At 44.7% G+C, this 23,875-nt stretch overlaps 1 protein-coding gene across 3 annotated transcripts in view; it reads left to right on the forward strand.

Moving 5' to 3' along the window:
• LOC129695477 (lysophosphatidic acid receptor 1) overlaps positions 1–23,875 on the forward strand; it is an 89,055-nt gene that overhangs the window by 24,130 nt on the left and 41,050 nt on the right. For all 3 annotated transcript variants that reach the window (XM_055632451.1, XM_055632452.1, XM_055632453.1), the window contains exons 2-3: positions 6,415–6,526; positions 21,509–22,253. In XM_055632451.1, coding sequence (XP_055488426.1) covers positions 21,518–22,253 — 736 coding nt within the window. In that variant the 5' untranslated portion in view covers positions 6,415–6,526; positions 21,509–21,517. The remainder of the gene's footprint in view (positions 1–6,414; positions 6,527–21,508; positions 22,254–23,875) is intronic.

The raw sequence follows: 23,875 nt of genomic DNA on the forward strand, positions 1-23,875 counted from the left end.
TCAGAGACTTATCCCCGATATCATGGTAGATATTCATCCCTCCACTGTTATTAGTAAACTCCACAACATGGGGTTTGAGGGAACCTATGTGCATAAATGTTATTAATGTAACAGTGGTACATTGTGAGAAGTGCATTATTGGTTATAAAGTGTTCTGAGACAAACGGGGGTCTCGGAGCTTGTTTTTGAAATGAATCTTTCTGTTTTATGTGATGTGCATGGTTCCATGTCGGATAGCAGAATGTCCGAGCTTGTTTAATCTTTGACCAAACATTCAGCAGAGCAGTGCAAACATTGTACACCAGTCTTTCTGTAGACGCATCAACTGACACTGGTTGGATTGTACACAGTGGGCCAAATTACTCTGCATTTAGTGATTGGCTTCCTGGAATTGGGAGCAAATTCAGGTGAAGGAGAATAGATGCTTATTGAAGAGTTTGCGTGGACTCTGTTTGCATCTATGGATTCCACAGCACTAAGCAGTCTTGCTCTGCGTGCGTATGATTTGTATTGGCTGATTTAGTTTTGAACACATCCATAGTCCATTGGCTCCATATTACATAGTGACACCGGGCAGAATTGAATGTGTGCTGGGTGAATATAACTAAAGGCAGATGCTCTTTGTGACAAGTGACCTTAGACCTTCTACCCCTGTAGCGTGATGAGGGTGACAGCAAGAACTGAGTAATTGCTTTGAATAGTGTTAATATGGTGAAGGTTTTACTTTATTAAAACTTTGACACATGCAACTAATAATACTGGTATGGTAATAATTAATTTGCCAAGAATGTGTTAAACAGCTTGATTTAGGTTTGGCCACTTCAGTGACGATGCATGAGGTTTGTGTATTAATTGACATTTTTAACTGATGAGGACTCCTATGGACCATAGTTGGGAAGTAATGCCAAGGAGCAGAACAAAAATGCACTTTATGTTGCCAGGAGTCTATGATAACGGGAAGGATGTGCGAGCATGTTTGTTTTCTCTTGATAACTGTTTGTTTCTTAGAATGATTGAGCTGACTTCCTGAAAGTATATTTGTGGCCGAATGGTGTGTGTGGTTGGGGGGGGGGGGGGGGTTACGGCTATTGAAGAGTTTAATTTTATGAAAACTGTGCCTCCTTTGATAGTACAAACTGTTTGTTCTTTCCTGTTCCTAATTGCTTAAAACTATTTTCTTAAACATATTGACTAGATCAGAACTATAATGTAATAAAAAAAGCAGACTGTAGAAATTCCACAATGAATTGGAGTGGGGTGTTACGACTGGTAAAATGAAGGTGAAGTTAACATTTTCAAAGGACCAGGAAAGATTGCAGATGGAGGGAGAAAGGGAAGTTATTTTTCCTCACCAAACTGTAGAGAAGCCATGGCAACTCGACATTGGAGCAAATGGAAAAGCATTAGTTTTGCAGGGAAGAGCAGTAGCTTGTATCATTGTCGGCCTACTTCCCAAATCTAAACAAGATATTACAGCAGGGGTTTTGATCCATGTGCCTGGTTTAGGTAGTTCTCTGCTCTGAGTGGGGTAACATTCAGGCAATTATTTGCAAGCCTTTCGTTCAGCATTCCAGAATGTGGTAAGAATTACTTCCAGGTTCCACATGTTTCAGGCCAGGCCTGCATGTCTATTTAAATGCAGTCTTGATATTGGATTTTCTTCTTTGGTACAAAACATTTGGTTTCATTTAGTTTAACTTTTATCCATTGGGGAAAACTCATCTTGCTGTCGGATTTCGTGACCAAATGTTTTGAGTGTTTGGAATTCTTAGGCCGCATTCCTGAGAGTTTGCACTGTTGACAATTCACAGATGACAAACCTTTCCTATACTTCTCTCCCCATCTCCCCCATTCGCACCCTCTAAACAAACTACGGGGAGGTCTGCGCATACCGAAGGGGGTGTTTGGAGAACCTCTCTTGGAATATCCAGTATCCCACCAAGCCACCTGGGACAAACTCTCCTTCCTGGCCTTTAACCCCCCTTCCTATTCTGTCTTAAAGGGATATCGCTCATAAAGACATTTTGTTCTAGCAATGATAACAGCCCTTTGGCTTGTAATAAATGCAGAAAATACTGGAGGGAGTCCCAGCAGGACAAGCGAGGGGAAACTGAAGCACTTCTGGCAACCCTGTGTGGACACGGAGGATGTGCAAACTCCACACAGACAGCACACAAGCGCAGGTTAAAATGAATGGAACTTTGAGGCAGTGGCTCTTCCTTGTGTGTCAATGTGGCACCCCTATCTGCAGGGAGAAGGGGTACAAAAGTACATGTTGAATGCAGGTTACCGCTGATGCTCAAAAGGCCAGTAGATCAGGCAGTGTCCATTGGAGAAAATGGGATTCATGTTGGAATTGAAGCATTGCAGCAGCATTGGCCGGTTCTGATACAAACAGTAAATGGTTGCATTGGGCGTATTTGCCCTAAAGGCTGCAATGCCTTCATAGAAGAACAAGCTGTGCTTCAAGCTTGTGTTAGACTTAGTTTTAGGCCACAGATCGATGGATGAGAGTGGGAGGCAGAACTAAAGTGACCAGCAACCGGTAGCTCGGGGTCCCCTTGTGGATGTGATGGAGATGTTTTGCAAACGGGTCACCAAATTCACATTTGTTTTCTCTAATGTAGAGGAGGCTGCATTGTGAACACAATGCAATCCACCAGATTGGAAAAAGTTCAGGTAAATCACCACTTTACTAGTAATGACTGTTTTGGTCCTTGGATGATAGGAAGTGATGAGATTGGGGGAAAAAAACAGATGTTATCATTCTTGGTGGTAATAAGACTGTCTTAGTTTTGACATTTTCAATTGGCTGCTCAGCCCCTTTCCAGAATAGGAGAAAGATTGCAGGAGCTGCACCTCTGTCCCTGGGGTCGCTCGAAGCTCAGCATGGCAAAGTTCATAAGTTATAGGAGCAGAATTAGGCTATTTGGCCCATCAAGCCTACAACCTGCTGCCAGTGCCTGGTTCTTGACATACTACTGAAGAAGATGTGCATGGAGGTTGAGAATTTCCCTGTGGGGGTGGAGCAATGGGTGCATAGTGATGCATTGACTGGGAAGATGTTTGTGTGCCTCACCTTTCATTGACCTTCAAGCAGTCGGAGCTGGCTGTTTAATTGGTATCTGCATTGTGGGGCAAAAGTGGCGAGGGGAGCAAAAATAAATATTAAATGGCACAAGCTTTTCTCAGGAGGAAGAAGCAATGTTTTTTTTGCTGGTTAAGAAAAATTGTTCTATTCCACTAGCTTGCAGATCAAAATTTAAGAAGAAACTGAGAAAGTTTTAGTAAGGTTTGTTGGATTTGTTTACATAACTGAGTGTTAAACCCCTTTCTCATGGGGCGACTTGACGCAAGAGTTAACCAGAGTTGAACATCGTGGGAACCTCTTGCGATAACCGTACGGCATTCGTGGACAACCGTGGACAACCGTGGACCACCGTGGCGCTAACGGCAGGTACTCGTGTAACTTGGTGACTCGGGAGAAAATTCAAACAAGCTTGAATTTCTCCAAGAGTGACTTGTACACTTGTGGTTGAACATTGCAACATTTTATGCACGTAGTGGCCAATGCGATATCCGTGCGATATCCCTACTGACTCTTGCGTGTACCGTGGGAACTCCTGCGAACGGTGAACCTGGAAGCTGGACAGATGGGACAGAAGGTGAGTAAAAATTGTCTTCTGTGGGATTAAATTTAAAAAATAAAGATTTGCATTCGCATATGGACATCAACTGCTGGGGTCATCTGTTGTTGGCCCTGATTTGTCCCGGTCTTTTCTTGCTTCCAGTTCCCCCCTACAATCATCCCGAAGAAGGGTCCCGACCAAAAATGGAATCTATTCCTTTTCTCCAGAGATGCTGCTTGGCCCACTGAGTTACTCCAGCATTTTGTGTCTAACTTGCTGATTCAGACAGTTTTTGATAATCAAGGATTCTGCGCTGACTCTTTACTCTGAAACACACGTTGGAAATTTAAACTTGGGCGCAACTAACATAGTCTTACTACCGTGGGAACTCTTTAACTCAGCGGGCAGGCAGCAGTTAATTGTTGCTCCCTTCAGTTTCCCAGGGGGTCGGGACGGGACTGGAGTTGGGAGGGAAAGATGGGGAAGTCGAGGGAGAGGAGGGGGAGACAGATGTGGGTGTCTTCATTTACTGGCGGCGGGTGTCTGTCACTGAAACAGGCAGGTGAGATTTCACATCCACCTTGTGTGTGCCTCTCTCTCTCTCTCCCTCCCTCCCTCTCACACAGGCTGAGAGACTCTGCCTCTGTGAGTGTACGTCTCTTTCTCCCCCTCTCCCACACACAGTAAGACCGAGGTACTGTGCTCAGTCCATCTGTGTCTCCCACATACACAGTAAAACTCTGCTTTGTGTGTGTGTATATACGTCTCCCCTCATTTCTCTCTCTCCCCCCCCCCCCCCATCATTTGTGCCACGTGATGATTTAATTACACTTGACAGTTTACAATGATCATTCAAGATTTAATGGGAAAGCTCGGGAGGCGGACAAGTCACTCGCACAAATAACAGAAATGCCGAGTACCGTGGGAACTCTTTGTCTACCCCCCCCCGTTATATCGTGCGATATCGTGCTAGACCACGACCACTTCACTCTGGTTACATCTTGCGTCAAGTCGCCCCGTGAGAAAGGCCTATTAATCATTAGGGAAGGAACTTTGTAAAGATCAAGCGGGTTTTACAGCACAGCAGATTCTGCAAGTATAGGCAAAATAGGTCTCTGGTGCCTTTTTCCAAGTGGAGAGCGGTAATTGACCATGATCTAACAGAAGTATTTTAATTGAAAGTAAATCATTGCCCAATTTTATGTTGGAGAAAATGTATGCAATAACATTTATATAGAGCAAAACAAAGGAGAGGTGCTGACGGATTGGGTCAAACGTGTATATGAAAGGTGGAGATGAAATGGGGAGTCAGCGTTTTGGGAGTGAACCTTCAGCTAAGTTTTGGTCCGTTGTCAGACATATCAAAAGTAAAACTCGTCATCAGAGAGGGTGCAGTAAAGATTGACAAGCATGAGCTAAGAACTGCAGATGCTGGAATCTTGAGCAAATTACAAGGTGCTGTGAGAACTTGGTTGGTCAGGCAGCATCTGTGGACGAAATAGACAGATGATGTTTTGGGTCAAGACCCTTCAAATTTGCATGAATGTTGCCCAATTAGAGGGCTTGAATAATCAGGAGAGGTTGGATAGACTGGAACTTTTTTTTCCCTGAAGTTGAGTGTTTAATCATTTGCAGCAGGATCGGAACAATGAAATTCTTAGTTGCTGCAGCTTTACAGGCACATAAAATGCAACAGCACAACAAATAAATATATCGTGTAATAATAACATCATTGTTGCTTACACAAGCCTAGGTTTTTGAACCTCTTTATTGCCGGGCAGCATTCTGCCACAGATACCATGATGCTATTGAGCTGAGGGGTGTGTTCACTCCACCTCACACTCTTCAAGGGCCCACTCTCCAATCTGCGTCAGCTGGAATAAGGGAGCTGGATCCATGTTGTGAATTGAATGAAAGAAATAAAGACTTGCCTTTCACATTCCTTTCAAAGTTCTTCAGTGTTAATGCTCTGTAATAATATTTAAAATGCAGATGTGTGTAGGGGGTGTAGCCACTGCTCCTGCAAATTGCAATACAATCAATGGATTTTGTTTAGCAAATGTTGAGCATCTCAAGATGCCTGGGAGAACTCTGCTGACCAATGAAATAGTGCAAGGAGACTTGGAGCACTCGCCCAATAGGGAGTGAAGCGGACCTCTGACCAGTAGGTGAGGTTTGCACTCTCTGGTGAGGGACTTGGATCCAAAGCCAGAGTTGACATTATGGTGAGGGCCAAATGACCCACGGAGTTGGAGAAACCATTAAAGTCACTGTCTGGAGACGCAAGGAACTGCAGATGTTGGAATCTTGAGCAAAACCGAGGGTGCCGGACTAACTCGGCGGTAGCAACAGATAGCATCTGTGGTGGAAATGGACAGGTGACATTTAAGATTTGGACCCTTCTTCAGACTGATCGAAATGGGGAGGGGAAAGCTAGAAAAAGAGAGGTGGGGATGACAAAGCCTGGCAAGTGATAGGTGGATGCAGGTTGATTGGTGGAGTAAGTGAGATGAAAAGGAGACAAGGGTGCCAGGCAAGGAGAGAAGAGGAATGAAATGTGAAAGAGTAATATAGGTGGAAGGGGAGGGAGGGGGGTTGGAGAAAGAATGGCAGTACACCTCCCCATACTCTCTCCCTTTTTACCAGCCCCCCTCCCCCCATGGTAGGGTACCCATTTCTCACAATCACAATAATTTGGTACAAGCCTATATACTTGTCTTCCTGGATTGGTTGTTTTGTGTATATTGAAGAGGTTTTAATCTAACTAATTATGTGTTCTTCACAGGTTCAAGTAAGAAAGAGTCGTATTTGTGGTCATTGCATGACATTCGCCTGAGAGAAACTCCACCCACCTTTAAAGAACAGAAGCTGTCGAGTACTGACTGTCGGTCCATAAGGTGAGTGTAAAACAAGAAACAACCGTGGCGTGAATTTTGGCAGCTTCCAATGCTCTTTAAATGGCTTTTTACACTGCAACTCCAAGAAGATGCAAGGATATCTTGGAGAAGAAGCAGAGGAGGGATTTTTGAAGTCAAATTTCAGAGCTTATTATGTAAACAGAGGCATGGCTAGTATTGGCCTTGGAAATGACATTTCTTCATTTTTACTTCTTGCTACTATAGAAAGGGAATGGTGTTACACCCTGGCACAAGGGTGGTGCAGTGATATAGGCCTTTTTCACGGGGCGACTTGACAAGATGTAGCCAGAGTGAAGTGGTCGTGGTCTAGCACAATATCACACGATATAACGGGGGGGGGGGGGGGGGGGGGTAGACAAAGAGTTCCCAAGAGGTACTCGGCATTTCTGTTATTTGTGCGAGTGACTTGTCCGTCTCCCGAGCTTTCCCGTTAAATCTTGAATGACATTGTAACTGTCAAGTGTAATTAAATCATCACGTGGCACAAATGATGTCACTTTTTTTTTCACACACTATAAATATCCTCCCTTGGTTGAATTGGTATATACACACACAAAGCAGAGTTTTACTGTGTATGTGGGAGACACAGATGGAGTGAGCACAGTTACTCGGTCTTTACTGTGTGTGGGAGAGGGGGAGAAAGAGATGTACACTCACAGAGGCAGAGCCTCTCAGCCTGTGTGAGAGGGAGGGAGAGAGATAGAGGAACACACAAGGTGGATGTGAAATCTCACCTGCCTGTTTCAGTGACAGACACCCGCCGCCAGTAAATGAAGGGGGGGGGGGGGGGGGGGGGGGGGGGGGGGGGTGTAAGTTACCTAAAATTAAATAATTCAATGTTCATAGTGAACACGGACACAAAATGTTGGTGTAACTCACCAGGTAAGTCAGATCTGGGAAGAAAAACATAAAAAGCTGGAGTAAGTCAGCGTGTCAGGCAGCATCTCTGGAGAAAAAGTATAGGTGGCGATTTGAATCGGAACCCTTCTTCAGACATCCTAATCGGAATTGAGTCTGAAGATGTCTCGTCCCGAAACATCACCTATTTTTCTCCAGAGATGCTGCTTGACTTGCTGAGTTACTCCAGCTTTTTGTGTCCGTCTTCGTTTTAAACCAGCATGCGCAGTTCACTCCTTTACACGGGTCTCTGGAGAACATTGATTGGTAACGTTCCGGACCCTGCTTCGGAAAGGCATCGATCGCTGGTCGGCGAGGACTCCGAGCTGTATCTCTCAAAGAAGTACATGTGAAAAATTTCTCACGGACCATAAAAATGCGGGACCTTTCAGTAAAGTCCCTTTTAAAGATTATAGTTATTTTCTTGAATCTCATTAACATATCTCATGAATAAGTTGATGTCCATATGCGGATGCAAATCTTTATTTTTTAAATTCAATCCCACAGAAGACAATTTTTACTCACCTTCTGTCCCCTCTGTCCAGCTTCCGGGTTCACCGTTCGCAGGAGTCCCCACGGTACACGCAAGAGTCAGTACGGATATCGCACTGGCCACTACGTGCATATAATGTTGCAATGTTCAACCACAAGTGTACAAGTCACTCTTGGAGAAATTGAAGCTTTTTTTTTTTTTTTTAATATTTTATTTTATTAGAAGTAAGTACAGTCATATGGCACCAAAGTGCCTAATATATATTTTCATAATAAATTTTATGTACAACCTTTTTTTTTTTGTTACATTGAAAAAAGATGAGAATAAGAAAAAGAAGTTAGATAGTAAAGGATAGAAAGATGTGAAATATATAGTGTGTGAAGAAAGAAAACGAGTAAATGAAGAAAGTTGAGAGGGAAAATAGTGAAAAGAAAATAAAATAAAAAGGAAAAGGAGATCATTATTTATAATCTTGACCAACCCTCGTCCAGTCCTGAAACAGTTATTTTTTTACAATTGTGTTGCACCATATGATTCCAAAAAAACGACGAATGGAGACCAACTCGTTATGAATTGGTCTGATTTATCCATTAGGAGGAATCGCATTTCCTCAAGATGAGCGGTGTCCAACATACTTGCAATCCACATTTTAAGCGTTGGTATTGATGTACCCTTCCAAAATTTAAGTATTAATTTTTTTGCTATTATTAAACCATAGTTAAGGAATAGATTTTGAGATGTGTTCAATTTATTCCCATCTTCCATTACACCAAATATAATCATTTCAGTATTAGGTTCCATTCTTGTCTTGAATAATTTTGTAAATATTTCAAAAATATCATTCCAAAATCTATAAAGTTTTATGCAGGAAACTAAGGAAGCTTGTTTGAATTTTCTCCCGAGTCACCAAGTTACACGAGTACCTGCCGTTAGCGCCACGGTGGTCCACGGTGGTCCACGAATGCCGTACGTTTATCGCAAGAGGTTCCCATGATGTTCAGCTCTGGTTAACTCTTGCGTCAAGTCGCCCCGTGAAAAAGGGGTTATAAGGTTGCTGCCTCGTATCACTGGAGACCCAGCTTCAATCCTGACTACTGTTGCTGTCTGTGTTGATTTTGTAAGTTCTTCCTGTGACAGTGGTTTTCTCCAGATACTCCAGTTTCATAGAAACATAGAAAATAGGTGCAGGAGTAGGCCATTCTGCCCTTCGAGCCAGCACGGCCATTGACGATAGACAATTGGTACAGGAGTAGGCCATTTGGCCCTTCGAGCCAGCACTGCCATTCAATGTGATTATGGCAGATCATCCCCAATCAGTACCCCGTTCCTGCCTTCGCCCCATAATACCCTGACTCCGCTATCTTTAAGAGCCATTTCTAGCTCTCTTGAAAGTATGCAGAGAACCGGCCTCCACCACCCTCTGAGGCAGAGAATTCCACAGACATTGAATATGATCATGGCTGATCATCCAAAATTGGTACCCTGTTCCTGTTTCCCCCCCATTTCCCTTGAATCCCTCACACATTCCAAAGACGTGCAGGTTTGTAGGTTAATTGTTACCTGTAAATTTCCCCATGTATGTACGATGCAAATGTGGGACATTATAGGACTAGTGAACGAGTGATCGATGGTCAGTGTGGACTCAGTGGGTCAAATGATCTGTTTCCACAGTGTATCTCCAAACTAAACTAAACAACAGTTGGAGAATATTGTGGAAGGGCGGTTGGCAAAATAATCATAACATGTCTAAGTTTAAACCAACAGTGTGGGAAGCATGCTATAAATCTATGGCTATGGGAGCTGACATAGCTACTTGTACATTGGTATCATCTAGATCCTGCAATAACTCGCTCCAGGGACCCGCTACACTTTAATACATGTGTCTCATCAATCTCTCACCAGAGCATGATTAATGATTGACACTGCTTTATTTCCTGAAGCCAAGATTGTAATCAGTCCTGATGATTCGGCCATTGGGTTCATTTTGTGCATAAATTAGCTTTTTTTCCTATTAATTTGGGGGATCTGAGCATTGCTGGCAAGGCTGGTATTTATACTTGCCCCTAATTATCCTTGAAGGTGGTGATGAGCTGCTTTCTTAAAGGGCTGCAGTCCTGCTGGTGACAATGCTCGCATAGTGCTGTTGGGTAGCGAGGTCTGGATTTGATACCAGCGATAATAAAAGACTACTCGTTGGACTGGCTTAGTGTGTGACTTGGAGGGGAGCCTGCAAACCTGGTCCCTCCATGCACCTACTGCTCTTGTTCTTCATGGTAGAGATAGAGGGTTTAGATGCTGTTGTTTATTTGTTATCATCTATTGAGTACCTTGTTTATGACCCTGTTGTACTGCTGCATGTAAGAATTTCGTTGTTCCGTTTTGGGGCAGATGACAATAAAACACTCTTGGCTCTTGAAGTATCCTGTGCATGTTACTGCAGTACATTTTGTAGATGGTGAACAATGCAGTCACTGTAGATCAGTAGTGGAGGAGGTGACTGTTTAGGGTTGTTGATGGAGTGCAACTCATGTACTCTGCTGTGTTCTGATGGCATTAAACCCCTTTCTCACGGGGCGACTTGACGCAAGAGTTAACCAGAGTTGAACATCGTGGGAACCTCTTGCGATAACCGTACGGCATTCGTGGACCACTGTGGCGCTAACGGCAGGTACTCGTGTAACTTGGTGACTCGGGAGAAAATTCAAGCAAGCTTGAATTTCTCCAAGAGTGACTTGTACACTTGTGGTTGAACATTGCAACATTATATGCACGTAGTGGCCAGTGCGATATCTGTACTGACTCTTGCGTGTACCATGGGAACTCCTGGGAACGGTGAACCCGGAAGCTGGGCAGAGGGGACAGAAGGCGAGTAAAAATTGTCTTCTGTGGGATTAAATTTAAAAAATAAAGATTTGCATCCGCATATGGACATCAACTTATTCATGAGTTATGTTAATGAAATTCAATAAAATAATTATAATCTTTAAAAGGGACTTTACTGAAAGGTCCCGCATTTTTATGGTCCGTGAGAAATTTTTCACATGTACTTCTTTGAGAGATACAGCTCGGAGTCCTCGCCGACCAGCGATCGATGCCTTTCCAAAGCAGGGTCCGGAACGCTACCAATCAATGTTCTCCAGAGACCCGTGTAAAGGAGTGAACTGCACATGCTGGTTTAAAACAAAGACGGACACAAAAAGCTGGAGTAACTCAGCGAGTCAAGCAGCATCTCTGGAGAAAAATAGGTGATGTTTCGGGACGAGACGCATCTTCAGACTCAATTCCGATTAGGATGTCTGAAGAAGGGTTTCGATTCGAATCGCCACCTATACTTTTTCTCCAGAGATGCTGCCTGACCCGCTGACTTGCTCCAGCTTTTTTATGTTTTTCTTCCCAGATCTGGCTTACCTGCTGAGTTACACCAACATTTTGTGTCCTTTTGTGCGTATTAACCAGCATCTGCAGTTCCTTTAGACATTACCTAACTTCAGATTTTAGAGATATAGCGCGGAAACAGGCCCTTCGGCCCACCGAGTCGGCGCCAACCACCTATTCTTATACACTCCAGGGACAATTTTACAATGTTACCGAAGCCGATTAACTTACAAACCTGTAATCTCTGGAGTGTGAGAGGAAACCGGTGCACCCATGGTCAGGATCGAACCCTGGTCTCTGGGGCTGTGAGGCAGCAACTCTACCACTGTGCCGCATGTAGTCAGATTAAATAAATTGCTGGTGTTGCTTCCAAAGACAGAGGCACTTATAACATTAGATCAGAATTGCATCTTTCCGCTAATAAAGTCAATTATTAGTCAATTAATAATATAATCAATTAATGTTGGTGGCATTTCACCTACGAATATCAGACTATTTTCGCAGAGGTAAGGGCCAATTAGGCCTAGCAAAAGGTATGAACACTTTTAAACATTTTTTTCCGACTATTTTGTCAAATGCAAATACAGGGAGAATGATCAAAGTGCTCACATGGCTCACTCTGTTAGAAGCGTTCTGAGTTTAAATGTTCCGTGTATTCCTTCTTAAAGTATAAATTTTTGTGTGGCCGGGGTGCGATTGAGAACAGCTGGGAAAGGGCGGAGGGGGCGTCACGAATAACAGCGTTCCCCTGCCCATATTATGGCCCATTCCCCAACTGTAACATTAATCAAGCTCTGTCTAACTCCGCCATCACACCATCCCCCTGTGACATGGGTTAGTCATCGCTGGGCGGGCTGTGGGCCGAATGGCCTTCCAACGGGTCAGAGACTTGACACTGAGATCCATTGTGCAGGAAGGAACTGCGGATGCAGGTTTTTTCCGAAGATAGACACAAACGCCACCTGTTCATTTTCTCCAGAGATGTTGCCTGACCCATTGAGTTACTCCTACATTTTGTGTCTGTGTTCACTATGAACATTGAATTATTTAATTTTAGGTAACTTACACTCTCTCTCTCTCTCTCCCTCGCCCCCCCCCCCCCCCCCCCCCCCACCACCCCTCTCCCCCATGCAGTAAATGTCGGTTAACCAGTCCAAGGTTTGCAACGATGGTTCCCTCTTGGGATCACACTATCCCTAGCCAACAATTGGCCTATCAGGGAACCAAATATAGACATAAAGTGCTGGAGTGACTCAGTGGGTCAGGCAGCATCTCTGGAGGAAAGGGTTAGGCGACATTTCGGGTCAGGACCCCTCTTCAAAATACCCTGCTGAGGTCATCTGTTGTTGGCCCTGATTTGTCCTGGTCTTTTCTTGCTTCCAGTTCCCCCCTACAATCATCCTGAAGAAGGGTCCCGACCAAAAATGGAATCTATTCCTTTTCTCCAGAGATGCTGCTTGGCCCGCTGAGTTACTCCAGCATTTTGTGTCTAACTTGCTGATTCAGACAGTTTTTGAGTTACTCTGAAAGACACGTTGGAAATTTAAACTTGGGCGCAGCTAACATCGTCTTACTACCGTGGGAACTCTTTAACTCAGCGGGCAGGCAGCAGTTAATTGTTGCTCCCTTCAGTTTCCCAGGGGTTCGGGACGGGACTGGAGTTGGGAGGGAAAGGTGGGGGAGTCGAGGGAGAGGAGGGGGAGACAGATGGGGGTGTCTTCATTTACTGGCGGCGGGTGTCTGTCACTGAAACAGGCAGGTGAGATTTCACATCCACCTTGTATGTGCCTCTCTCTCTCTCCCTCCCTCCCTCCCTCCCTCTCACACAGGCTGAGAGACTCTGCCTCTGTGAGTGTATGTCTCTTTCTCCCCCTCTCCCACACAGTAAGACCGAGTAACTGTGCTCAGACCATCTGTGTCTCCCACATACACAGTAAAACTCTGCTTTGTGTGTGTATATACGTCTCCCCCTCATTTCTCTCTCTCCCCCCCTCCCCTCTCTTTCTCCCCCCCCCCCCCCTCTCTCTTCCCCCCCTCCCCCACCCCTCTCTTTCTACCCCTCCCCCACCCCTCCCTTTCTCCCCCTCCCCCACCCCTCTCTTTCTCCCCTCCCCCACCCCCCTCTCTTCTCCCCCTCCCCCCCCCACCTCTCTCTTTCTCCCCCCACACACAATAAGACCGATGTATTCTGCTTTCTCTCCCTTCGCTCCCACACACACAGATAGACCAAGGTCATGTGAGCTGTTTCTCTTCTGCCAGTCACCCCGAAGTACATCACACTGCCTCTGTGCCTCTCTCTCTGTCTCTCTCCCCCTCTCTCCTAAGTAATGTGGCATCTTCCTGCAGTAAAGTCACGGCATGTCTCCAAATGAGCCAATTCAACCAAGGGAGGATATTTATAGTGTGTGAATAAAAAAGTGACATCATTTGTGCCACGTGATGATTTAATTACACTTGACAGTTACAATGTTCACTCGAGATTTAACGGGAAAGCTCGGGAGACGGACAAGTCACTCGCACAAATAACAGAAATGCCGAGTACCGTGGGAACTCTTTGTCTACCCCCCCGTTATACCGTGTGATATCGTGCTAGACCACGACCACTTCACTCTGGTCACATCTTGCGTCAAGTCGCCCCGTGAGAAAGGCCTATTAGGCTTCTCGAGAGCTGTTGGAGCTGTTCTCATGGAAGTGGCAGAGTATTGCATTGTGCTTCCAACTTGTACTTTGTTGATGGTGGGACGGCTTGGGTGTATCACTCACTGTGATACATTTAGACCAATATCTAATGCCCCTGTCCCACTTAGGAAACCTGAACAGAAACCTCTGGAGACTTTGCGCCCCACCCAAGGTTTCCGTGCGGTTCCAGGAGGTTTTTGTCAGTCTCCGTACCTGCGTCCACTACCTGCAACCTCCGGCAACCACCTGCAACCTCCGGGAACCGCATGGAAACCGTGGGTAGGGCGCAAAGTCTCCAGAGGTTTCCATTCAGGTTTCCTCAGTGGGACAGGGGCATAACTCTCTTGTAGATATGGTATTTATGTTGCTGTTTAATTATTGATCAATAGTGACCCTGCATTATTGATAGTGGGGAACCTGGTCAGAGTAATATCAAGGGTGGTGGTTTGATCTCCCATAATGGTGATGGCCCCATCCTGCTGTGATGTAAATATTACTTGCCACCTATTGTCCAATACCTGAATGTTGTCTCGGCCTTGATGCCTGGGGACTGCTTCATTTGCTGATGAGTTGTGGATACAATCAAACCTGCTGTGCAACCCTACATTGCTGTTCATATTTCCTTGAAACCGCATAGCCTGGCATTCCTACCTTCACATCATCTTTACAGGTCTTGTGGAGTTTTGTTCAGTATACCTCATCACATTGTCTCTGAGTCTTTAGTCTGATTTAGATTAGAGATGCAGAGTGGAGGCGGGCCCTTTGGTGCACTGGCTAGCGTTCCCTGTACACTGGCACTATCCTACACACCAGGGACAATTTAGAATTTTTACGGAAGCCAATTAACCAACAAACTTGTTCGACTTTGGAGTCGTGCGTGTCTTTGTTCAGAGTCGGGAAGAGAAGGCTGTCTAGAGTTTCCACACCAGGAACATAGGCATCCATCACTGATGCAAACTAGTCATTTATGGTCTAGAGTTAAGGCAAGAATGCTCACAGGTTGTTATGCCAACAATTATCTCTGCTTGTGCATTAATTTGCATGCAGCATTTAATTAATCATTATCAAATATGGAAAAAAATACCCAACAGCTGAATGAATAATGTTGAAGCATTACTGGGAATAATATAAATCATTAATTAACTCAATTCTTGAATTGAGGTTGGGTTTATCTGTAGCTAGACAGAATTCTGGAATGATTCAGCAGGTCAGGCAGCATCTCTGGAGAAAAAGGATGGGTGACGTTTCGGGTCTAGACCCTTCTAACTGTCTGATCTTTTGTGATCATTAAGTCTTGCCCCATGTGCAAAGGTACCACAACTGTTGCATATTTTCGGACAACGTTGGATTTCAAAAGGCTGTGGTCAAAGGAGAAGTGACTAAGTGAGAAGTGGATTATTTTTATATTTGACTGGTCAGATTAGCTGCAACAAAGGGACTTTATAGTTATTAAATTTGATGCACTTTTATCTAAAAGTGCTGTTTGCAGAGAGATATTTGAACAATATATATTCTCTTTCTATAAATCCGGTATTTTCTCTAAGTTTACCACATGTTAGTTTGCAATTTTGTAGCACTTGCATCACAAAAATGTACCTTATTAACAGCTGTTTTTGCCAACAATCGATTTATATGATGCTTTTTTAATAGCAACCCAATAGGCCTTGTATGAACTTCTGAACAAAATTGGATACCGAGCACCATTGAGTGATTTTGGGACAGTTGATTAGAAATTTGGTCAAAGAGAGGGAGTTATAAGGAAATCTTGGAGGGGCCTGAAGTGTGGGTTTGAGGTGGTTGCAGTTATGGGGAGGGGTGAGGCCATGGACAAAGTTGAAGATATGGATGGCAGATTGAAAATGAAGGTGCTGAAACTAGTATAGGCCAGATTAAATTCAAAATGCAAGCACTGCTGATGCCACTATGGTTGAATAGCGTGGAGTCTATCTTCAGAGCAATGGTCCATTTTAATAGTGCTGACATTTTGTGGCGAGTTGCGTAATCAACTGTGAGTGCACGTCCATTGACTTCACTAAGATAATCTTCTAGTCTCAAAACAGCGATCACTTCATGAATCACAATAGCTGTTGTAATTTTGGGTTTCGAATGACATTTATCTGTGGCCGTGTGGCATCAAGCTTGGAGATAGTGCCTTGAGAAAAGTTCAAGCGTCTCTGCATATCACCTGGGTGGATCCTAATGAAAGAGTGGAATTTCAATTGGAATCCATTTGGGATGAGCTGGAGTTGATGATGTTTTGCTATCGAAAGAGACGGTTCATACGGCTGTGCGGAAGCGAGCTTTGGTGTGGACAGCTCATAAATGACAACTGTGGAATTGCAGATAAATGGCCTTCACTGTTTCTGACACAAAATGGAAAGACTGGAGGAAGTCAATGGGAAGAGCAGCATTGTTTGGGGGATGGGGGAAGAAATTAGATACTTAAGATTGAGAACCTGCATTGGGACAGCAGGTTAGGAACCGTATTTGAGGACAAAATGGAACTGACTAGGAAAGAAGAAGGATAAATTCATCACTATTTCAATAAGGAAGGAGTTTTTAGATGTCTGTGGTCGAGGGGAGATTGGTGGTGGGAAGGGAAGAGTTGAAAAGGTAGATGTTGCAAGAAAATGAACCGTAAGGAAAATGATTGGTGTTGGTGGCGCTAGAAGAATAAACCAGGGATTTACAAGAATGTTGACAGAACTGGTCAATGTTACTTGTAAAGAATGGCCAGATAAGCCAGGTCCCTTTGGAACAGAGGAGTTTGAATTTCAGAGTATAAAATTGAGTTTAGGTGGGTCGAGTGGTCAGAAACAATAGCTGGTCAGTGGTCAGAAACAATAAACTTTTAACCAGCAGGGATTGGTTAAAAGTAGTTATTCGTAGGATATAAAAGAAGTTCAGCGATCTTTTTTGCCCAAAATATCTTCATGGTCTACAAAGGAGTAAACGGGTCCATTTCAGAATGGCAGGCAGTGACCAGTGGGGTACTGCAAGGTTCAGTGCTGGGACCCCAGCTATTTACAATATATGTTAATGATCTGGATGAGGGAATTGAATGCAACATCTCCAAGTTTGCAGATGACACAAAGCTGGGGGGCAGTGTTCGCTGTGAGTAGGATGCTAGGAGGCTGCAAGGTGACTTGGATAGGTTGGGTGAGTGGGCAAATGTTTGGCAGATGCAGTATAATGTGGATAAATGTGAGGTTATCCACTGGTGGCAAAAACAAGAAAGCAGACTGTTATCTGAATGGTGGCCGATTAGGAAAAGGGGAGATGCAACGAGACCTGGGTGTCATGGCACACCAGTCATTAACAGTAGGCATGCAGGTGCAGCAGGCACCGAATGGTATGTTAGCATTCATAGCAAAAGGATTTGAGTTTAAGAGCAGGGAGGTTCTACTGTGTTCTACAGTGGATAAAAGGAAGGTCACATCTATACTGGGCCGCATCAACCCTCACAAAGCTTCTGGCCCGGACAGGCTCAGGGGCAAGGTGCTGAGGGAATGCTCAGTTCAGCTGGGTGATGTTATCACTCAGCTATTCCAGCATCTCCTTGACTCCAGCTGTGTCCCACGGATGTGGAAGGAGTCCACACTCATACCGGTGCTGAAGAAATCTAATGCCAGGGAGATGAAGGACTACAGACCGGTGGCACTCGCATCCATTCTTTCCAAGTGTATGGAGAGGTAATGGTAAGTGATCACCTCACTGCTATGGTGGTGGACAGGCTTGACCCACTCCAGTTTGCCTATAAGGCAAGGTGTGGGGTGGAGGATGCCTGTTTGACTGTCCTGGACACAGTTAGCAGACAGCTGGACTCCCCCACACCACCACACGGATTTTATTTATGGAATTTTCTTCAGCTTTTAACACAGTTAACACGGTCACCCTCTGCAACCGCCTTCTGGATCTACAAGTCAACCCATCACTTATCCTGTGGATAAAAGACTTTCTGCAGGACCGGCCTCAGCATGTGGTGGTAAATGGTTTTAAATCCAAGAACATGATTTTAAACACCAGTGTCCCCCAGGGTTGTGTCTTATCACCGATTTTATTTTCCATCTACACAAACACCATAACAAACAATAACAGTGACATTTCCCTTTTTAAGTATGCAGACAATATGGCCCTGGTGGCCCACATCAAGCATCACACTTCTCTGGCTGCCTACTATCAGCAGGTCAACACCCTGATGCTGTGGATCAAAGAGAGCTCTCTGGAGCTTAACATCTCCAAGACCAAGGAGCTGTGTTGTGGGGGGAGGCGAACATCTTCCTCCCCAACCTCTCTTTGAACCTCTGAGGCTGAATGGGCAGACAGTTGAGCAGGTAGAGGCCTTTAGATACCTGGGCACAGAGATTGACACCCGCCTGTCCTTCTCCCAGCACACAGACTCTGTGTACAAGAAGGCACAGCAACGCCTGTTCCTGCTGAGGAAACTCAGGAGCTTTGATGTCAGACAGGACATTTTAACAGCTGTCTATAAATCACTTATAGAATCTGTACTCACCTTTAACATCACATCCTGGTTCACCCTCACCTCTGTCAAAGACAAATCAAAGCTTTCCCGGATCATCAATCAGGCAAGCAAAATAACTGGCAAAACTCAAAATCAATTATCAGTACTCCACACCCAGGCAGTTAAAAGGAAAGCCAATCTCATTACACAGGATCCCACCCACCCCCTGCACAAGTCTTTCCAACTTCTGCCATCAGGCCGCCGATATAAAGTCCCCCTATCCAAGAAAAACATCCACAAAAACTCATTCATACCCATTGCCATAAACAGCTTAAATAAAAAATGAACAATGGACAAATTAACCCTGACGCATTGTCACTTTACACGTATCCACAACTTTTATCTTGTCTATTTTTACAGTTTTTAATCTTTATATTTGCTTTTAAGATCGATACACACTGTGTGTGCTCGCAGAAATCTGTGTTGTATGACTGCTTATCAGTACATTGTCCTGTCTGTATGTTGAGCCACGTCAAAGAAGATTTTCTGTTACGACAGACAATAAAGTTTTCTGAATCTGAATCTGCAGTTGTACAGCGTTTGGTGAGACCACACCTGGAGTAGTGCGTATAGTTTTGGTCTCCTAATCTGAGGAAAGACATTCTTGCCATAGAGGGAGTATAGAGACGGTTCACCAGACTGATTCCTGGGATGACAGGACTTTCATATGAAGAAAGACTGGATAGACTTGGCCTGTACTCGCTAGAATTTAGAAGATTGAGGGGGGATATTATAGAAACGTACAAAATTCTTAAGGGGTTGGACAGGCTAGATGCAGGAAGATTATTCCCGATGTTAGAAAATAGGTGCAGGAGTAGGCCTGCACCGCCATTCAATATGATCATGGCTGATCATCCAACTCGGTATCCTGTACCTGCCTTCTCTCCATACCCCCTGATACCTTTAGCCACAAGGGCCACATCTACCTCCCTCTTAAATATAGCCCATGAACTGGCCTCAACTACCTTCTGTGACAGAGAATTCCACAGATTCACCACTCTCTGTGTGAAAGATGTTTTTCTCATCTTGGTCCTAAAAGATTTCCCCCTTATCCTTAAACTGTGACCTCTTGTCCTGGACTTCCCCAACATCGGGAACAATCTTCCTGCATCTAGCCTGTCCAACCCCTTCAGAATTTTGTATGTTTCTATAAGATCCCCCCTCGATCTTCTAAATTCTAGCGAGTATCCAATCTTTCTTCATAAGATGAGTGGATCAAAGTTACTGGATAGACATAAAAGCTGGAGTAACTCTGGGTCAGACAGCATCTCTGGAGAAAATGAATAGGTGATGTTTCGGGTTGAGACCCTTTCATGCTAAGTTACTGGAACTGGGTCACAACAAGCAGAAGAAATAATTCAATCTGTGCTACATTATTGTTCAATTTAAGTCATCGACAGTTGCCAAATGTTTGATGATTGAACTTGAAATGTTTTTGTTTTGATCAATGTTGCACTGGAGGAAGATAACCTTATTGTTTTGCATTCTGTAGCAGATGCTCCCTTGTGCCATTTGTGTGAGAATCTCAATGGGATTTATTCTCCCCTTGAACTTCAGGGACAGCAAGGACTAAGCTTCTTTCCAGGGAAAGTATTGCTTCCCCTATAATTATTACCAAGCTCCTTTGGGACTGAAGAGACGTTGAAATTTACTCAGCTGACATTTGCATGCAAATATCATATTGTTCTTGGCATTCTGTAACTTTTAAGAAATCGTTAGTTTTCACATTAAATGCTCTAAGATTGCCAGCGACAATTAAGAGCAGAGAATTAGCGTGAGTGCTCTTTGAATGATTTAATAAAAAATTGGAATGCCAAATCCCTTAAAATCAAATTGGATCACTTTTAACCATGCAATCACTTGTTGGAGGTTTTAATAGTACCAGTTTTTTGCTCCCTTTTGAATTTGGTCTCTTTCACTTGTTCTGTTACAGGTTTTCCCCTAACCACCCCTCTTCATTGCTGATCTGTTTCTTCCTCGATCATAAATTTGAGTTGGTTAGGACTGAGACTTTTTTTCTACTTGGGCCATGAATGTTTAGTTTTGAGATACAGCAGTGGAACAAGCCCTTAGGCCCACCGAGTCCACATCGACCGTCAATCGTCTAGCTCTATGTTATCCCACTTTCTCATTCACTTCCTACACTAGAAACAATTTTCAAAGGCCAATTAACCGATAAACCTGCTCGTCTTCGGGATGTGGGAAGAAACCAGAGCACCAGGAGACCCACATGGTCACAGGGTGAACACGCAGATGGCAAGAGATCACCGGCATCAGGATTGAACCTGGATGTCTGGCACTGTGGGGCAATAGCTCTTACAGCTGCACCAATGTGCTGCCCTTTGGGATCTTTATGCTTATGGGCATGTTGCCATTCAAGCCTAAAATGGAAACTGGAAACTGGTATTAGTGGACAAAGAAACAAGATAACATTTTCACAAAGGGTCTTTGATCTGAAAAGTTGATTCCATTTCACTTTCTCCAGATGCTGCCTGATTTGCTGAGTTTTTCCAGCGCAGTCTGTTTCATTATATGCAATTTTAAGTTGCATTCAGGGTCAAGGCTGATGTGTTTGTTCCAAAGGGAAGCGCGGGTTGTGGTAACTGGGCTGGAATGTGTAATTGTTGGTGGGGAATCGGTTGTTATTTTAATGAATGGTGCGGTGAGCCAGAGGGGCCAAGTGATCTTGTCCTGTTGCAGTTTCTTGTGCGTGAATTATATAAATAGGGAGATATCCCTTTGCACCAAGATGTGACCCACCTATTGCTGCACAGCCAGGAGAATGGAGGATGCGGTTTTGCTGGGAGGCACTGGTATTGAGCGCCTCTGTGTCCACTGTACAGACACAATGCCATAATAGTCCAACAAAAATAAAGGGAATTGAAAATAAAACGTTGTTTTTCTCGTAAAACAAAGGCCGTATGTCGCAAGCACGGTAATGATTTGAATACATTTTATGACTGGCAATAAACTCTTAAAATTTCTGTCCTAGGTTGCCAAGATGGAAGAACAGTGCTACTACAATGAAACCATTGCATTCTTTTACAACAACAGTAAGAAGCACCTGGCGACGGAATGGAATGCAGTGAGCAAGCTGGTCATGGGTCTGGGCATCACGGTCTGCATCTTCATCATGCTTGCCAACCTGCTAGTGATGATCGCCATCTACGTCAACCGTCGCTTCCACTTCCCTATTTATTACCTGATGGCCAACTTGGCGGCTGCGGACTTCTTTGCCGGCCTGGCATATTTTTACCTCATGTTCAACACGGGGCCCAACACCCGTCGGTTGACGGTCAGCACGTGGCTGCTCCGCCAGGGCCTCATTGACACCAGCCTCACCGCCTCTGTGGCCAACCTGCTGGCCATCGCCATCGAGAGGCACATCACCGTCTTCCGGATGCAGCTCCACACCAGGATGAGCAACCGGAGGGTGGTGGTGGTGATCATGGTGATCTGGACCATGGCCATCGTCATGGGTGCCATCCCCAGTGTGGGCTGGAATTGCATCTGTGCCATCACTATCTGCTCCACCATGGCCCCCCTGTACAGCAGCTCCTACCTGGTCTTCTGGGCCATTTTCAACCTGGTCACCTTTGTCGTCATGGTGATCCTCTATGCCCACATCTTTGTCTACGTGCGTCAGAGGACTATGAGGATGTCACGCCACAGTTCGGGACCCCGCAGAAACCGTGACACCATGATGAGCCTGTTGAAGACTGTTGCCATAGTGCTGGGTAAGTGTTTCCACCTCTCACTTGAGCCTTGCCAGAAGTTGATAGGTTTTTATAACTTCCTGTCTATCCTTCAGGTTAGTTTCACTGCAACTCCTTAATGAAAACACTAGAATTGTAGCTGGGCTAGAGGTGGAGAGATGTTCCCGTTAATGCATTTGGATTGTTGTGCAGGGCTCTTGCTCCAGAGCAGTACATTCGTAGAGGCATTTTGAAACGACTTAAAACTAGGAAGAATTATATTAAGAATGATGGTAGATTGATGCACAGCTTACTGGTCAGAATTTATTTGCACCCCTGAAAGATACTGATCTAGAAATTGCAGCAGATTACTTTTATTGGTGTCATGAGTGAGTCACTGGCACTGTTAAAGGTACAAAACTTCACCAGGTTCATGGATTGTTGCCAGGGCTCTTGTGTAACTTCATGCTGAAACTGACTGCTATTTTCAGCACTTCCTGTTTGGTGCATTACAATTTCTCTCAGTTATCTTCATAAAAGTTCATAGGTGATAGGAACAGAATTGGGCCGTTCGTCCCATCGTCTACTCTGCCATTTACTCATGGCTGATTTATCTCTCCCTCTCAATTCCATTCTCCTGCCTTCTTCCCATAAGCCCTGACACCCAGACTATTCAACAATATATTGTCTGGAAATTGCAAATTTTCAAGTTAATCCATATTTGGGCATTATGTCAACACGGGTAACACTTGTCCAGCTGCAGGGGGTGATGCTGCTTGAACAGTGAGTGTTGAAGTGATGTAAGGGTTCTGGAAGAGTGGTAGCAAGGAAGGGGCGAGAAGGACTTGGACAGCCTGGTGACGAGCAGTCCTATGAAGGTTCATGCCCTGGGTGCAAGGACCATCCGGGGTTGCAGGGAGGTGCTCCTGCCAGGACCTTGCCTGGGATGTGTCTGTAATGGTGACTGTCTCTGAATGCTTGCAGTTTGGAAGGAGCTTGTGATGTTGCCAGATGCCTGTGCCCACCCGGTCTGCCTCTGGGGGCCAAAGGAAAAATGGATGTATCTTGAGTATGGAGCTTGGGATGACCATCTAAATGAAGCAGTGAGGAGCATTTGTGGGATCAACATCCCTGAGCAACCATGATTACGGCTCCATGGTAGAAGACCATAGCGCCACAGTAAAAGCAATCCAGGCGCAATGGAGTGGCACGGTGGCGTAGTGATAGAGTCGCTGCCTTACAGCACCAGAGACCATGGTTCGATCCTGACTACGGGTGCTGTCTGTACGGAGTTTGTATGTTCTCTCCGTAATGGCATGGGTTTCCCCCAGGATTTCATGTTTCCTACAACTCCAAGGACGTATAGGTTTGTAGTTCCCAGGTACTGCAGTGAGAAGCTGATGGAGATGCCTGGAGTGGGGCTTGGACCACATCCTAGCAGCACAGTGGGGGACACTCGTGTGAAGGACTGAGAGTAGCAAATCCATTGGACAGTAAAAGTAACATCACAAGAATTCAATGTGATGTTGATTCTAAGCAAGACTTGGATATTGGGAACAATATGGATCAGTTCCAGAGTGGTGGGGGCAGGAGATGAAATTACTAGTACAGTATTGGAGTTTGTAGCATGAATATGGCATCATGTGTGACTTTAAAAATGGCAT

The sequence above is a fragment of the Leucoraja erinacea genome, chromosome 3 (genome assembly GCF_028641065.1).
Source record: "Leucoraja erinacea ecotype New England chromosome 3, Leri_hhj_1, whole genome shotgun sequence".
NCBI lineage: Eukaryota > Metazoa > Chordata > Chondrichthyes > Rajiformes > Rajidae > Leucoraja > Leucoraja erinaceus.